We start from the raw sequence: 18,661 nt of genomic DNA, 5'->3' as shown, positions 1-18,661 counted from the left end.
ATATAAAATATTAGTAATGCAATAAAACTTACCTCATGAGCATATGTAAGACATATCTCTATATAAAATATTAGTAATGCAATAAAACTTACCTCATGAGCATATGTAAGACATATCTCTATATAAAATATTAGTAATACAATAAACTTGCCTCATGAGCATATGCAAGACATATCTCTATATAAAATATTAGTAATACAATAAAACTTACCTCATGAGCATATGCAAGACATATCTGTATATAAAACATTAGCAATACAATAAAACTTATCCTCATGAGCATATGTAAGACATATCTGTATATATAACATTAGCAATACAATAAAACTTACCTCATGAGCATTCCATTCACTAAACCGTACATGCTTTTTTTCCTCAACAAGAAGATGTTTAATTTTACAGAGGATGTCCTGAAATATGCAAATCATAATCTGTTTATTTGCAAAATCTAAATTTGCATATGCATGTTTGAAGTAAGTACTCTTTAGCTGAAATTACAAAGTTTATGAAGATGAAGGAGTTTCAAAATTTTCACCTTAAACTCTTAATAGTTTTTGCTGTTCAGTTACTGTTTTTTTCTATAGTTATAAAGTATTAGTCAGGCTTATGGCAACATTGTAAACTTACCAGAATGTTTCATGTTTCAGCTCATATGCTTGTAACAAAAAAAAATCAACAACCAGAAAACAGTGCACATTAGCGTTTAACATGTTTTATTCATTTATTTATCTCTTTACTTTCTGAAAAGAAACTCTATAAAGAAATGTCTTATAAGTTTTTCTAAAGTGAAACCTAAAATAAGCAAAGTGCATTTTCTGGGTTTAGCTTCTGAACACAAACGTAAAACAAATATTTTACACTTAGCTTAACTTTCTGAACAGAAACCTAAAACAATTATCTTACATTTGGTTTAGCTTTCTGAACAGGAAAATAAAATAAATATCTTACATTTGGCTTAACTTTCTGAACCAAAACCTAAAATAAATATCTTACATTTGGCTTAACTTTCAGAACATAAATCTAAAACAAACATCTTACATTTCAATTAGCTTTTTGAACAGAAATCTTACATATTCTGGCTTGGCTTTTTTGTCACCACCTCTGAGTACAGTACGTTCCATCTTATCAATAGTTCCAAGAATATACTCTTCATCCTTCAAACGAAGCTCTTCATTAATTATTTCAATATCACGAACAGGGTTAATATCACCTTCCACATGGGTCACTTCTTTGTCTTCAAAAGTTCCTGATATTATTCAAACAAACAGAATTAAAATGTTATTCTTATATTTTGTTTACCAAACGTCACAAACATTCAAGTGTTTCTATTAGAAACCAATCTTTCTTTGTTGTTTGTTTCAATAAAACCATTTAAGGTTTTGTCAACAAAACAGTTGTATACCAAATCTTTAAGAAAGCATAACTTGAAAGAAAAGCAACTTAGCAACTTTTATAACTGGGGAAAGATAGTTTGTTAAGGAAGGTTAAATAAAGCAGAAATGAGAATTTTATCATCCAAACTAACACATAGTATCAGTCTTTCTAACCAATAGGATAGTGATTTTACCGTACACAAAAAATAAAAAATAACCAATAGGATAGTGATTTTACCGTACACAAAAAATAAAAAAATAACCAATAGGATAGTGATTTTACCGTACACAAAAAATAAAAAAATAACCAATAGGATAGTGATTTTACCGTACACAAAAATAAAAAAAAGAACATTATTCCTGATGTGCTAGCTTCTGTTCTGTAACCACTCTAATTGTTATGAATTTCTCCACCCCCATAACCTTGTGTGTGTTTTTCTTATAACAAAGCCACATCAGGTTATCTGCTGTGTCCACCAAAGGGAATCAAACCCCTGATTTTAGCTAGTTCAGAATATATCTTTAGTCAGTTGTGTTCGTGTAATTTTTTCTAAACTTCAAAAAGTACTTTTACACCCGAGACATCGTTATTTTTAACAACAACAAAACACAATATATCTGGCAAGATCTCATTCACCCTAGAAGTACTTATGGGGTCCATGAACTTTTTAAACAATTTTTTTCTAAACGATTTGTGAACCAAACTGCTTGTGGGTCCATGACTTTTTTTTTGTTGTTGTTATAAGGATCCTAATAACATATGACTCATACAAAACAATTCATGCAATAATACCGTCAATATTGCAATGACTTGTTTACCTAAACATTCACGATTAGCTAATGCTGTGTTTGTCCATACATACGCAAAACACATACAAAATAACGAATATCAACGTGCTTCACAGTAACAAACAAAATATAAAAAAAATTAATAACGAAAATAAATTCTTTAGTGTACGATACATTAAACTTTCTACACGCTCAATATTTGAAAATTCTGAATTAGAAAGACGACCAAATAGATGAATTTGCAACTAATCTTTCTCTCTGTCTTAAGTTAATCGCCTTAGTTTTCTTCCGACAGTACCGGTGTCGTGTAATAAACTGCCTACAGTCTATAACCGGCAGAGGCGTGCCTGACTGCCGGCAAACGAACGTGAGCCATCAGTTCTGAAATATTTCCAGCAATTAAACCCCAATATAGGCGCCTGTGCTATATTCCCCTGTATACAGTTCCCCCACCACCACCACCACTCTCCCCCGCCCTAGATGTACCGACGTACCCTGTAATTTAACTTTGACAGGATGAAGAAGAAAAAAAATGGCTGGTTAAATGGATTGACTGCCATCTAGGTTTGGCGCAGATGACCATACTATACCCCCACACTTTGCCAGGACGATCGCCCACACTAACCAGCGGTGCAACTTCGTTACAAGAACTGGGAAACGAAAAGAGACTCTTGTATAGTTTAATTAATTAACATTTTCAAGTTAATAAGAAAAGTGCAATTCGCATGCAAATAAACCTGAGGTAGAACAACTGGCGGCTGTTAATAGCTTTTCAAAAGTCATGTGTAACAACTTCTAACAAAAACGATATAATGAACTAATAATTAACAACAACGACAACAAGAAGAAAAAAATGCTCACATTTAATAACACGCGCAATTATCGCGCTTTCCAAATGTGCGAAGATGACATACTACTTAATAATACCGCGCATAACCAAAAAGGCAGTCCTTTAATTCACATTATCAATCCAATTTTAGCAAGTGATCCACCCATATGCTGTTTTGATTAATTCTAATGAGCATTCTCACAAAGATAATAGCGGGAAACGCCCTTCTTGGTAATGTGCACTTGAGTCAAGATCCGAGAACTTATAAATGTTAAAATACGTTATTTTTTGTTTTTTTGTTTTTTTTTACATGGAAAAGCATGTTTTGATATAAAGACTGATATATGTGTTCGCGCGCGCGTGCTGAAAAAAGGTATTTGTCTATTCTAAAAAAAAACACTTGTGTCTACGTAAAACTACGAGAGAAAGAATTTGTTTATATAGTTTTAGCTATCATGGCATTTGGTCAAAAATTTTGTTCCGTTAGATTCGGAACATACGAAAGCATTGTTATTTGAAGCAGAAAGTACAGTCCACTACCTTAAAATAAACTGAAATGACAAATTTAGGGACTTCTTAACCCGGTTTGTTTAGCCTTTTGTCCTTTTAGAAGCAAACTCCCGGTTACCATAAATATGTCCTTGATACTGACCTTAACCTACATTAAACTTTTTCAACTTATCTGATATTTTAAAGCATTGAACGATACGCATTTTACAAATTACAACTCTGAACCTTTCCTAGCGAACTGCACGTTCAAAATATTAACATATTCAAACCACGTTACCAATTGTATGATAATAATCAACTTAACATGCCGAATAATCAGTGACGCACTTGGTTTGACTGGTCGTTGTTAATCGCAAAGATACACAATGGGCTACCTGCGCTCTATCTACCACGGGTATCGAAACCTGAATTTTATCGTCGTAGATCTGCTGAGACACTGGGAGGCTACCAGTGTCGCGAATTAGTAATAATAGATTTGTCAATTCAAAACGTCTTTCTTGTTTTCGATTTCTACTGACCAATTGGGTATCGGAGATGTTTCAGACACTAGAGGATTGGTCATCTCTTGTGATAAGTAGCCTCACTATGAGAAGTCGAGGAATCATTTTCCCAACTTTCTAAAGTCTCACGCACCACGTGTGCAGTATGTGCGTGCGTGTGTGGCTTACTTCTTTGCCTACTATATACAATATTAAACCTTCGAGTCGCGTCGTTATAACGCTATCTCCACATTTCTGTGAACTAATACACAACTATAAATAACATTTAAAGAAGATATAAAGGAGATAGATCAGTAGTAGTTAAACCAACAGCGGAAAAGAAACATTATGTGAACTTTTACTGAACGTGGTAATGTTCGTGGCGTCGGTTTCATATAGAACACTAAATCAGTCGAGTTTTTTGAATATTGTAATTAGGTATGGGATAAATATCCTTTCTGGCCCATCACTGATTATCATGTTTGCTTACTATGCAAAACTTTCAAATCGAATAGGAAACTATGAATTACTTGATCGCTTACATCTCTAAATATTTTGTCCATTACATTATTTTAAGCCTCTGTCTTTGGTAAAATGGCTTTACATCAATACATTTTAACTGTCTTCGATTCCTTCAGTTTATTTGTTTGTTATTAAGCACAAAGCTACACAATGAGCTATCTGTGCTTAGCGTTCTAAGCCGTAAGACTTACCGATCAGTGGACGATTATTTCAGTTGAATGAACTTGGTGAATCTTTCAGGCTTGCCCTAAAAGAGTGTTATTTTATAATTTTTAAGTGATAGTGTGTTATTTTATAATTTTTATATGATAGTGTGTTATTTTATAATTTTTAAGTGATAGTGTGTTATTTTATAATTTTTATGTGATAGTGTTATTTTATAATTTTCAAGTGATAGTGTTATTTTATATTTTTCAAGCGAGAGTTATTTTATAATTTCTAAGTGATAGTACGTTATTTTATAATTTTTAAGTGAGAGTTATTTTATAATTTTTAAGCGAGAGTTATTTTATAATTTTCAAGTGATACTATGTTATTTTATAATTTTTAAGCGAGAGTTAATTTATAATTTCTAAGTGATATTGTGTTATTTTATAATTTTTAAGAGAGAGTTATTTTATAATTTCTAAGTGATATTGTGTTATTTTATATTTTTTAAGCGAGAGTTAATTTATAATTTCTAAGTGATAGTGTGTTATTTTATAATTTTCAAGTGATAGTGTTATTTTATAATTTTTAAGCGAGAGTTAATTTATAATTTCTAAGTGACAGTGTGTTATTTTATAATTTTTAAGCGAGAGTTAATTTATATATTCTAAGTGATAGTGTGTTATTTTATATTTTTTAAGTGATCACACAAATTGACAGATCCTGTTTTAGTAAAAAATGTTTTGTCGCAGATTTCGTCGTTGATCGTTTTATCATCAACAACTACCAGTAACTGACGTGTTACTATTTCCTAGAAAACCTATTAAATATGCATAGCACAAAAGACAGTGCGTATCAAAAAAAAACAACAACTCGTGGTATGTTAGTACTGAAAAACGGCCAAGTCTAGTTGCCCCTCCTTCTATAATGTACTACATGTGTAATAACTCTCAAAAGTCTATACAACACAAGAGTCCCGCCTGTTTGCTTCCGAACCCTTGCCGTTTATGCGCGAGTAGTCCACGTGACCGCCATGGTTCCAAGGCCACAACAACAGCGACCTTTGGCAGTGCATACCTGAGTCCGTTTTATCCGAGACGTTAGGCTTCATCCATTTACCTTTTAATAACTACCTTAGTTGACTAGCGATTCGTCACAATGATTTACTTAGTTGTATTTCATAAGGCTTATGTTAAGCACGCCCGTTCTAGCCACGGCATGTGCACTGATCAGCTGTAATTGAGGGTTAACTCGTGCACACTATAAACGCGACAGCCTTGTTCTGCAAACACGTCGGGTTTCCATAAGAAGCTCTGAAATATCAATCACTTAAAATTCAGTGTGACAACATGCGAGAGGTCGGTTTACTTTTCCCGAGAACTTAAAAGGCCGAAATTATTATTCAACAATATCCATGATCACTAGTATTAGAAAACTATAAGTTAGCCAATCAATTTTATCTTGATGCTAACAGCTTCAAGTGTGGGAGAAATTCAGACGTGTGACGTGCGATTACCCCCAAGATTATAGGAGGTAATGTCAAAAACGAAATCATCCAGAAATATGTCATCCTCTTGATTCCCCTTTTATAATGAATTGTACGTAGAGAATAAAAGTTTTGATACGTTATTCTCTATTGACAAGCACATGCATACATACAACTTCTGATGGTTTTCAAAAATTAAGTATTTTCATGATTCACCAATCGCCACGTTTATATCGCGCAAAGCTGCTCGAGAGCTATCTGCGTTAGCCGTCCCTAATTTTGAAGTGATAGACTACAGGGAAGGCAGCTAGTCAACACCACCCACCGCCGACTCTTGGGCTACTCTTTACCAACAAATACAGTGCGATTGACCGTCACCTTATAACTTGTCCATGACTGAATGGGCAAACACGTTCGGGGACGAGATTCGAACTCGCGACTCCCAGATTGCAAGTTGAGTGCCCTAACTACCAGGCCTGTAAACCACGAGATGAAAAGATATATATATATATAGGTAAAGGAAAATAACTAAGTTGTCGTTTCTTTAAAGCCACCACACACACAAAAACAGGACCGTTGTGTAATATCTGAACAAAAATATAAATAAATAAAAACAAAATGGTGGCTTCAGTACAAAACAGGTCAATTGAAAGACAAGTCGTGTAGGTGCATTATTGACATGTCAACGTAGACAGTTTGAGATGTAAGTAGGTAGAACAACAGTGAGAAAAGCATATAGCTTGTCAGCCTACAACGAACCCTGTCTTCGTTAAGCCAATATAAAGTGAAAACCGACGGCATTCGAAACTGGTAGATCTGTTAAATTTGCTTACAACTCCCCACCAAAAATGTTATGCCTGAAACGTAAAGAGTATCACATATTTCACTTTCATATACTTGCTGTTCCATCAGCACTTTTAATATCTTCTACTATCAATACATGCGTGTTAATTAAAAATATATACAATTTACAATGTCCAATGAATCGACATCCCACTTCTGGGAGGTGGAGTTGGTGGAAGCTATGGCAGGGAAATGACAACGGGAGGTATATTATGATGTCAGAACCCCGTGGGGCGCTAAGTGTTATAGAACAGCTACCGTAGATTGAGTTCTACACCCGCATGTTCCCATTTAAACTACGTTCAGGCATTCGTATTGAATCTGGTTATAATCACCACGTAAAATTAAAACCTCCAAAATGCTAATCTCATTGAAAAGAGGAGTCAGACGATCGTCCGCCCTTCCATTTATGTTAACTTGAAGCAATATTAACCTCGAAAAAAAAAAGGGCGATTCAGTATCTTTAACTTAAAGCAATGTTAACCTATGTATAAAGAGGAGTCAGAAGACTGTGCACTAATCTACATCTGTAGATTGTACGTTTGCAAACCTACTCGAGGGTTAACACATACCGCAAAGATTTTTTTTTTTTCAGTTATTGAGTGTTAACCCACCAGGGACTAAATGCATTTTTAAAAAGCATGAGTATTTTTGTATACTTATTTACAATTTTACATTAACAATAACGTAATGAACTTGGTCAGTTTCATCTAAGTGGGGTTCCATGGCCTCGTAAAGTTTCAAAACCACTGCTCTATATAAATTATCGAATCGAACTACAGCCCATAACTCATGGGCCTTAAGAATGATGGTATAAACACATGAAGAATTAAACTACAGCCCATAACTCATGGGCCTTAAGAATGATGGTATAAACACATGAAGAATTAAACTACAGCCCATAACTCATGGGCCTTAAGAATGATGGTATAAACACATGAAGAATTAAATGCATGTAAGATTAATTAGTTTTATGTAAAGATAATAATAATCAGTATAAAAAACTACACAAAGGGCTGTTTTCACATTTTAAATTGAAAGAAAAGAGGTAAATGTGAGAACCTATGAGTGAATATAAAGAATGTGTCGCAATATGTCAACCAATAGCAGGGCTCATAATATGTCTGGTATGTCCACCCAATAGCAGGGCTCATCAGGAAGGAAGGTAGTCAACAACGTGAGATATGAACCCTCGGATTCACAAATCCTAGCACTTCTAGATCATGCTCAGCCTTTAAATTTGTGGAATTATTATCTATAATAATTATAGATAATTAATATCCAAACATAATTATCTATACAAAGAATAAAAACAAGTCGATAATTTGAAGGTCTTCATAGCGTTTTGTACGTATCCGCTTTCATTTCTGTCTTACAGTAGTATATCTCACCTAAACAGCAACTGGGTGCATCTATTGTACCGGGTTCGAGATTAAACACTAGTACTTACGACACAGATGGAAAATTGCATCACAGGCCTTGATATGAGACAGAAAAGCATTTCCAAGTCCTTGGCCTTCACTGGCTCCCTTGACGAGTCCTGCTATGTCCACTATGTTCAAAAAGGCTGGAACTTTGCTGTTTAATACATAAAAAAGGTGTTAGTTTAATAGTGTTTTAGTGTTAAAAACCCTCAGACTTACCGCTGATAAAAAGAGTTAGCACACACAAAAGGTGCAATGGATTTAAAAAAAAAAGACCCAAAACTCGAGTGCTTTCAAATAGTTTGCGTGTGATCCTGTGTGCTAACTCTGTGATCAGAATTAACATATTGATAAATGCCAACTTACATCTGAGTGTTATTATCCTATCGTCTCTATTACACACACCTGTCTATTAAAGTTTTGTTTATGGATAAAAAAAGTAATGTATTTTTAGTTTAAAAAAACAAAAACAACGTTATGCGTTATACTTTCAAAAGGGATACCATAACTCGTAACCATCGTAACGGTTCCGTTCTATCACTCAGTTTTATCCACCTGACAATGCTAGGTAAACCTAGCGAAACACTATGACTTTTGAAAACTACAAATATTTTAAAATATATTACTTGTTTTATCCATCGACAAAACTTTAATTTTGTTTCGCGCCAAACATACGGAAACTTTATTTGATAGAAAAACAGATTTAACTTATATATATATATATTTTTAAATATTTGGTGCACTGATAGATCTTTTCAATCTACAATTACGAGTCTCATTTGGTTTAAATATAAGCCACATATGCAAAGTTATTCAACAAAAAACGCTCAAATTTGATGAACATTTTTGCGCACGGTCTAACATTTTTATTGCAGCTTCACCTCAGAGTAAAAGTAGACCGTTTTTAATTTTTGTTATTCGGATTAAAGACAACTGATTTAGAGCAGCAAAACGATAAGGTGAAAGGACGTGCAGACACATAAGTATTGGTTAGGCCAAGCAAGCTATATTAGCAATTTCTAGCTCAAGTTTTCAATAGAATCATACGGGTGGATGGTTATTATTGATTATTCATTGCCCACTTTTAGGCATAAATTTACGAAATTTTATGAAATTATCCTAATTAAAGAGCGTTTAGCGTCGCGTGATATTAACTTAAGCAATAAACATAAATAATGATGCTTCATACGGCTGTACGGATTGCATGGGGGTGATGACAAGAAATCGTTAATCTAAATTCCATGGCGTTACTATAAAGAAAGCTATTGTCACTGTTTTATAGAGTAAAAACTACCACGATATATTTTAAAGAATCTGGTTAGTTCTGTAAAGCAAAGGTCTGTTCTGAATAATAGGGTTGCAATCCTAAAATTAATGTGGGTTACTATCGAGTGTCACATTCTTATTTGCTGTGGTTTGTTGGTGTGTATTGACAAAAGGTCATGATATCTAATCAAAAACACCTTAGGTGTGAAAAAAAAGGTGCGGCAAAAAAAGGATTGGGTGTGCGACTTAAAAAAATGAAATCAAAATTGGCCGTCAATTTTGATTTCATTCCTTTAAGTCACACACTCAGAACTACGTTTGTGTCTAGGATTCAATTAGCCTAGCACTGTTTGTCCTGTAAGATGCACATTTATGATGTTTAGAGAGAAGAGGTACTTAGGGCTTGGTTTTGCATGTATTATGTAACTCTAGTTTGCTCATCAGTTCATTTTTATTAATATTTTTCTTTAATATTATCCCGATGAAGATGATGACTCAATCCTTTTTTTCACATCTAAGGTATTTTTGATTAGATACCTATATTTGGTACTACTGTACAGTGAAAAAAAAAACTTTTATAAACGCAGGAGTTTTCTTTCTATAGGGGAGGAGGAAATTCCCCACTAGATTGTTTCAGAATTTAAGGTTGTTACTTCTAGATGATATTTTTTTCCGAGAAAAAGCTAGGTACACTTAAAACTATCATTTTAGGCATACTAGTACAAAATTCTTGGGGAATACAACCGGATCATCTGTATTAAATACGCCGCACATTCGGCTCTTGAATGTCCGGTGCCATATTAGTCATCAAACGAAATCCCCCACCCGGATAAAATCCTGAAAGCAAATACCAATAAAGGTATAGCTTTCCGATATTATACAAAGCGTCTATATTTCATCAGATGGCGCTAGTAACAGGTAATCTTAATTCCTTTAATTCAAATAATATATAATATGTTTACAATTTTCCAAAATTTAAACAATAATTTCTTACCAGATATCATAATCATAGTTTACAAAACGTTTTTGTTAAAATATTACTCCCTATATCATAGGCTACTCCACGACTGGCTACTAGTTATACACCAGAAGCAGAGAAGAAAGTTCAACAGCCTGTCACCGGAAATAACCCAATAACATAGTGGTTTATTGCAGATAAAGTAATAACCTCCCTTTAGAACTGTAAACAGTATAATTCACACGAACCCAATCTACAAGAGCCTTGTTCCAAAGGTTCTTTTAAATTTCACTGCAAATGGAAAATTAACTGTCGAAAACTATAGGAGTAGTATTCGATATGTCATAAATTGAAGTATATCTTAATAGGGGACAAGCATATGTCCAGATAAGTGGCTGGAAAAGTTCTAGCAATTTAACATAACTGTCTTTGTATGAAGTGGATGCCAAAAAAAAGATAAAACATCCAGCTACAAGTTCAAGTTACCATGCCAAATCCACAACACATGCAAGCATAAATTGGAATACATGCTATTCAATTATTCTGTCCCTTTCAGTTGCTCAAACCGGTCCTTGAAATTAGTTCTCTATGCATCGTTGATGGACTTTACAAAGCATGCAAGAAAGAAGACACCATTAACTTCAGTTTTGCTCAAAGCTCTCCTGTTGTGTAAATTGCACTGCATAAAAACAGTTCACAACCAGAGCGATTGAAAATAACGCCACTAATAGTGGAAAAAGGAACTGTAATATCTACATAATCATCCATAGATCATGAATACTATTCTGTATATATGTACCTCTGTGTGGTGCTATAATATTATTGATGTAATAAGTCATTATTTCATTAAAATATAACCTCAAGAAATATAAATAATAAATGAATCTAAGTTTAAAGTTTTGAATAATACAATATTCAATACCCCCCTCCCCCAACATAAATAAATATGAGTACTGCTCGGTTAAGAATGTGGTAATTTCCGATGCTCCTATTTTCCTTGGAGCAAATTCTCGGACTCCGAAAAAAAAACACAATCAAAGTTAAGGAGATTACACCTTTTCTGCAGGTGTAAAAGTTCTCAGTGAAGAAGTACACCTCTCAAAATCTTTGTAAATAACTACTGTACCAGCTTTAACAAGAAAACAACGACGCTGCTTTATCTACAAGAAACAATAATGCTACTCTTCTTAAGACGTGTATACTACCATGCCACTGCTAGTCATCCCCATTCAAAGAGAAAGGAAGTTCTTACCTCAAGGTATTACCCGACTTGCCAGTAGAAAAGACCAGTTTTTATTTCTACATTGGATGTCCACCCTTATAGAAATCTATTCTATTAAAACGTGCACGTGATACTCTAGGTCAGTGGTTTTTAAACTGTATTCCTTGAAATCCCAGGGTTCCGCAAAGGGTCATCAGGAGTTTCCCAGAATAATAACAGGTAATGTCAGTTTGTTATTATTATTATTGAGTGTTAACCTGTCAGAGACCAGAAATATTTTAAAAATTCATTAGTCGTTTTATAGTCTTCTCCACAGTTACATTAACAATACTGTACCATTTGGGCAGCTATACGATCACAGTGGAGATAAGCGATAGGACAGTTACTACTGCTCGATACATTATAATTCGTGATCAAGGCCTCCTATCTGTCTAGGCCAATAACCAGTTTTAAAGACAAGATGGAGATCTTACTAATTTAGCATGAGTCAGAAAACGACTGTTTGAAGGTCGGCGAATAACCATTCTCCAATGGCTAGGCCAATCACTGGAAATGAACCCAATCGAGCATGTGGTTCACGGTTCCTTGCGAAAATATTACAAACGAACTTCTTCAGCCATCAACCATCCCTCACCCAAATTTTACGCCAGAAGTGGGACACAATCGCATATAGGCCCATATTTTAGATCTTCTAAATACAATGTGTAACCCTATTTCCGATTAAATATTGCAAATAAGTATATTCATTAAATACTAATGGTATTCTTGAACCCCTTTGTATCACGTTTATTTCATAAAATGACCTTCTTTGTGAAGTAAATACTTACTTATTGATCGACTGTGTGTGTTTTTACTCCACTTGACAGGTGCCAGATATTATTACAGTTCTAATAAGTTTGCTTTATTCATTCATAATATAGTACAGTACTATAAAACAGTTGTAGTCTCTCAGCACGTACACGTTATTTATCCAGTCTGCATGAATTATGTTGTGTAGGTATAATGTCGAAATAAACAGTTTTTCAGTTCCTACTATCAATTCAAACACCACGTCTAAAATACACTTTAAGTGGGTTTTAATGCTGGTTTTGAAAGTTTTAACCATTTTTTTTTTACAACATTGTCCCTTTTCTTACAAAAGTGTATACCATAAACAATACCAGTTTCAAATTAACACCTAGCAAACGATCCAACGGCCGAAAAACCTATGGAGTAGATGGGTGCATTACTTATAAAGTTATTTCAGCATTTTGAAAAGTATTCTGATGTTTTCCATGATGAGCATTGTGTTTACTTGTTTAAACTTTTCTTGCGAAGCCACACGAGGGCTATCTGAGCGTACGAGTCCCTTATATTGAACTGATGAACTAGAGAGAAGACAACTACCGAAGAGTGTAATTTACCCGTCATTCTTATAGCACACCCACGGTTCCAAAGTACGTAGCACATTTACAAGCAACGAGATTCGAGCCACGAACCCTCGGATTCACGGTCCGGACATGCTTTTCGCTATAAATCACTTGATTCACATGACTAGAAAGTGGCCTCTGTCGGTAGCGTTTAAAACTTACATCTCTTAAAAATATCAACATAATCGCAGATGATGTTCACAAACACAAATTGTACAGATGTTTCTTTTTTAGACACATAAGCTTAGTTCAATAAACAGCAAAGAAACATCATACGTGTTACTGACTCACATGGGGTCAAAAAAGGTTAGTCAACAGCTAAAAGAACAATTCAGATCCAGACTTTTACAGATGCATAAATGATAAACACGGCTTCAATATATTTGATTAATTATATGCAGACCAGGTTCAAAAGCAACTGCAGGATGGGGGGGGGGTCAAAATGTAGTACGAACCTGATAGATCGGCTTATTAGTTTTCCTTAGGCAATCATAATTGTAATCAACTATATGCAGAATAATTCTTTGCGTTAAGACTATAGCAGGGGAGTCATTATCACATCAGCTAAAAAAACACGTCAAAGCTGCATCAATTAGTTATGAAGAAAACCATACCTGTAGTAGGTTTGATAACTGCTGCTCCCCTCCCCGTTAAATGTTTGTTCCCATTCCATGAATTATGGTCAGCTGAAGGAGTGGGGGAAGTTAAACCAAAGCCCTCCACACCCCTTGGTAATTATCAGTTGACGTAATTACAGGTACGTTCTAAGTTAGGCTCTCCGTGATCAATTAATTCACTTGTCAGTTTAGGATTAAGTTAAGTAGTGCGACCCATGAAACATCTCCAGGCCGTTTAATATCTTGCACAGCTAACGTCATGTGTTAGAACAAAATCATTTCAGAGCTCAAAAACAGAATAAATTCGAAGAAACCGAAAAATCGAATTCGGAACATAGGTTTTTACGAATACACTGTTCGAGATAATAATCGTAATTATTGTACTGAATTTGCATCTTGCTGATACGTAAAATAAGAAAGTTAACAGATATACCAAGGAAACAGTTTGGTTTGTTTTGAATTTTGCACAAAGCTACACGAGGGCTATCTTCGCTAGCCGTCCCTAATTTAGCAATGAAAGTCGGTGTAAGCTGGTCATCACCACCCACCGCCAACTCTTAGGCTACTGTTTTACCAACGAACAGTGGGATTGAACGCACATTATAACTCCCCACGCCTGAAAGGGCGAGCATGTTTGGTGTGACGGAGATTCGAACCCACGACACTCAGATTGCGGTTCGAGCGCCCTAACCACCTGGCCATGACAGGCCCAAAGGAAACAGATATTTAAATAATTCTTGTAAACACTTGCTACGCTTGTGAAAGAAGAAAAGTGAAAATTCACCAAAGAATCGAATAAACTGATCAAATTATTTGAAAAAGTTAAATAACATGCAAATTGACTGACAGATAAAAGATCAGTTAAAAGTTTAAAGGAAACGGAAACCTTACAGCATATCATTGTTCAAATACTACTAGTTTTTTTGACAAAAAATTCAATACATACGTGTTACCGTCAGCACCTGTTAGCTTGGTCATTAGCCGTTTCCATCTTTTAAAAATTCTAACCTAATTTCAATTCCAGTTTAATAACACAAATTGACACATGACTGGTGAAAATAATATATGAGCCACATCATATCTGTTGTACCCTGTGCCGACGAAGCGTTTAGTTCAATATCAGGGCTCTTCAGACCGTTGGGACGCACGTTTCAATATGATCACTTCCACGCGTTCTTGAAGAGTTAATGAAATTCCAACAAATTATTTGAATGAGAAAAAAAAAACATTTTTTTCATTTTGTTGTTGTTTGTTATTAAGCACAAATCTATACAAAGGACTATCTGTGCTCTGCTCACCATGGGTATCAAAACCCGGTTTCTGGCAGTATAAGTCCGCAGACATACCACTGTGCCACTGGGAGGCTATTTTGTTGCTAAGCACAAATCTACACAATGGACTAGCTGTTCTGTGCCCACCACGGGTGCCAAAACTCGGTTTTGAACGTTATGTCTTTAGACTTAACGCTGAGCCATTTGGGGGTGGGGTGGGGGTTTACCATGATTAAGGGCGACATTTATCTAATCCTGTATTACCATTCACTTTTGGTCAAAGCAGGTTACTCATATATATATATATATATATATATATCACTAGCACGGTAGTGCTTATTAGTATGTGGGGATGGGCCGAGAAAAAAAATGGCCGACGCATGTTCTCTATTGCTCATCATAGTATCAAATCTGTTCATAGCAATCTAAGACTTTTATAAACACCGAACTTAGGTTTTCGAAATTTTCAAAAATTAACACCTTCAGTTTAGCCAAAAAACATCACTAAAGTAGAGAACTTGGGGAGTGCAGAAGCAATATCGTGGTTCAATAACGTCAACACACGATGTCCATCAAGACAACTCATTGCCCCAGACTAAAACTGCTGCCTTCATAGTGACTGCCATTCGTTACAAAATATTTATTGGTATTGTTTAAAAAAAAAAATGGAAAATAAGCAATAAATTTTTTTTATAAAACAAAACAATATGACGAAGGAATGACAATGCCAAAAAATACAGAAACAAGGTAAGGGCGAATACACTAAACCATACAAATATAACTACATATGTAGCCACTGATTCAATGTTACAAGCTTATGGGAATTATCCATTGTGAGACTTCATAGCATTACTCAATTTAAATACTTTTATTCAAATACGAATTCATGCAAATGAAAGGAATTCAACAATTAGTTGTAGATAAAAGTTTTGTGGAAAGATTTAGCTACTGATGTGGTGATTTTTGTATGTTTTTTTATGCATTCCCTACCTTCTTTCTGTATTTTTGGGCATTGCCATCCCTGACATCATCCCCAATTGTTTAATTTTGATTACTTGTATGTATCTAGACGTAGAGAAATAATTAACAGTTAACACAGTAATTAATATATTTCAGCTAATGTACCGTTCTAACTTATAATGATTAGTATTGCAGTGATTATAAGATAGGAGTCATCTTTGGTTGCAATAAAACAAATAACATAACTTTTAGTTTTCAGTGAACTGACTTATGAAATCTTACGAACTTCGATCGAGTACCATTATCAGCATCCCTAATCTGGTTTACTTTAATATATGAATTAAAACTCTTGAGAGTTGGCATTTTGGTGTCTTAAGAAAATTAATTCAACCACACACATACACATATTGCAAATCTTCCCAAAATGTGGGCAAATTTTTCACACTGACAAAAAAAACTGCTCATAAAAATAACTGCTACAGATTTGTTTTCATAAATTTGATTACATCTTATTATAAATTTACATATCCTTAAACACACGGAAGAACGTATTAATTGAAGTGAACCCTTGGATTCACAATCTGGGAAGGATAATCATTGGGTCATGCTCGGTCTGACTTAAAATTCATGGTAGTTTCGGCAAACTCTGTTAAGTTTCATATCAGGGATAATTCATTTTGAGAAACATTTGAGCTTTTTTTTCCTTATCAAATCATTATTAATTTTCGATCACCGATCACTACGAAAACATTTTCGTAATTATTAGCCAGAATCTGATGCAATATTAATAAATTTGTCCCGGAGACAATGACATCGATAACTAAAACAGATAAGAACAATTCTCGCACTTTCTTTATGGAAACTGAATATGATAGGCTATAAAATAGTCACGTGATTACTTAACAACTACACTAATTTACGCCTGTCTATCTGATTTATGTCAAGTCCTCTACAAGTACGAAGCCCTATTTAGAACGTTTTATTACCATGGAAAGTAACTTGTATATCAGGTATATTTTCAGGTGTCCTCGGTCTATGGGTCAAGGCCGCGACGTGTAATTTCTTTGTGGGTGGGGCAGTTCTGAATGTTTGTTACATAAATCTTTACAAGTAATACCATAAGTTTGTACTCTATTCAGATAACTTCACAAACAGAAAAGGATTAGCACACTCTCCCTTATTACTGAATTGTTCGTTTTTCTGTTCTGTGTACATAAAAACAAGAGGATATTGAAACCCCAAACGTTTCTGTGGTTTAATTACTTGAAACCGCTGAAAATTCACGATTTTCAGGTCTGCAAGTATGTGGCTCTATGAATATTATAACTTTCTCATGTACATAAAAATTCTAAAGTTTTAAATGTTGACAAATAGTTCCATTTAACCGAAGTCTTCGATAAAGGAGCACATCCTATAATGGAGATGGCCACCCCTCCAGTCGTATGTTATATGTTACTGTACTTATTTAATCACTTCACAGTCATTTTACTATGCTCCATCTACAAAGAAGCCCAAAGGTACGAGGCCATCCCCACATTTGTATAGCCATGAGTATATAATTTTGTTAGGTGTTAGTACACTTACTGAATCACTTCACAATCATTTTACTATGCTCCATCTACAAAGAAGCCCAAAGGTACGAGGCCATCCCCACATTTGTATAGTCATGATTATATAATTTTGTTGGGTGTTAGTACACTTACTGAATCACTTCACAGTCATTTTACTATGCTCCATCTAGAAAGAAGACCAAAGGTACGAGGCCATCCCCACATTTGTATAACCATGATTATATAATTTTGTTAGGTGTTACTACACTTACTGAATCACTTCACAATCATTTTCCTTACAAAGTTTTTAAACTTATAGTGGTAGCTTGAATCTATTCAGTACTGGACAGCCAGCAAAGGATCTTCCTTACTTATCATTATACAATATTACTACAGGTGGATATGATTTATGTATCTTCACGAAATTTGGCAAGCTTTCATTTGAAGTCTTTTGTACAGAAAAAATCAGAATTTCTAATAAAGATGAGTATTGAGTACTACATGTTGTCTTCATTTTTTTTAATCAAAAACATTACATGCAAAGTAACATAACAAATTAAAAATAACATAATAGATAGACAGATATTAACTTTTTTATTTTACTTCTCTTGCCAGCTACCATTTAGTTGATTAAACCTGAGAATTTGAAAAAGCACTGTAAAGTGTGAAGTACTTAAATAAGACAATGTTAGTAATATAGATAATAAAATACAGACAAGACTGTCAAACTTTGTAACAAACCGTTGGTAAAACTTCTATATCTAGATACGTATCGTACAATCATGAGATAATCACGTATCTACTACTATCGTGAGATAAGCACGTATCGTATCTACTACCATCGTGAGATAAGCACGTATCGTATCTACTACTATCGTGAGATAAGCACGGATCGTATCTACTACTATCGTGAGATAAGCACGGATCGTATCTACTACTATCGTGAGATAAGTACGTATCGTATCTACTACCATCGTGAGATAAGCACGGATCGTATCTACTACTA

At 34.5% G+C, this 18,661-nt stretch overlaps 1 protein-coding gene across 2 annotated transcripts in view; it reads right to left on the bottom strand.

Moving 5' to 3' along the window:
* The window catches only part of LOC106470272 (obg-like ATPase 1), a 38,684-nt gene that overhangs the window by 4,140 nt on the left and 15,883 nt on the right, over positions 1–18,661 (bottom strand). The window contains exons 5-8 of one of the 2 annotated variants that reach the window (XM_022398872.1): positions 8,429–8,556; positions 1,071–1,246; positions 297–410; positions 29–235 (exon numbers count right to left, since the gene is read on the bottom strand). In XM_022398872.1, the coding sequence (XP_022254580.1) occupies positions 131–235; positions 297–410; positions 1,071–1,246; positions 8,429–8,556 (523 nt within the window). In that variant the 3' untranslated portion in view covers positions 29–130. Of the gene's footprint in view, positions 1–28; positions 236–296; positions 411–1,070; positions 1,247–8,428; positions 8,557–18,661 lie in introns of those variants that run through there. The other variant, XM_013930816.2, reaches the window with a different exon arrangement.

This window comes from Limulus polyphemus, unplaced genomic scaffold (assembly GCF_000517525.1).
Source record: "Limulus polyphemus unplaced genomic scaffold, Limulus_polyphemus-2.1.2 Scaffold3916, whole genome shotgun sequence".
NCBI lineage: Eukaryota > Metazoa > Arthropoda > Merostomata > Xiphosura > Limulidae > Limulus > Limulus polyphemus.
Note: the sequence above shows the minus strand (reverse complement) of the source record. Positions and strands in the feature narration are given on the sequence as shown.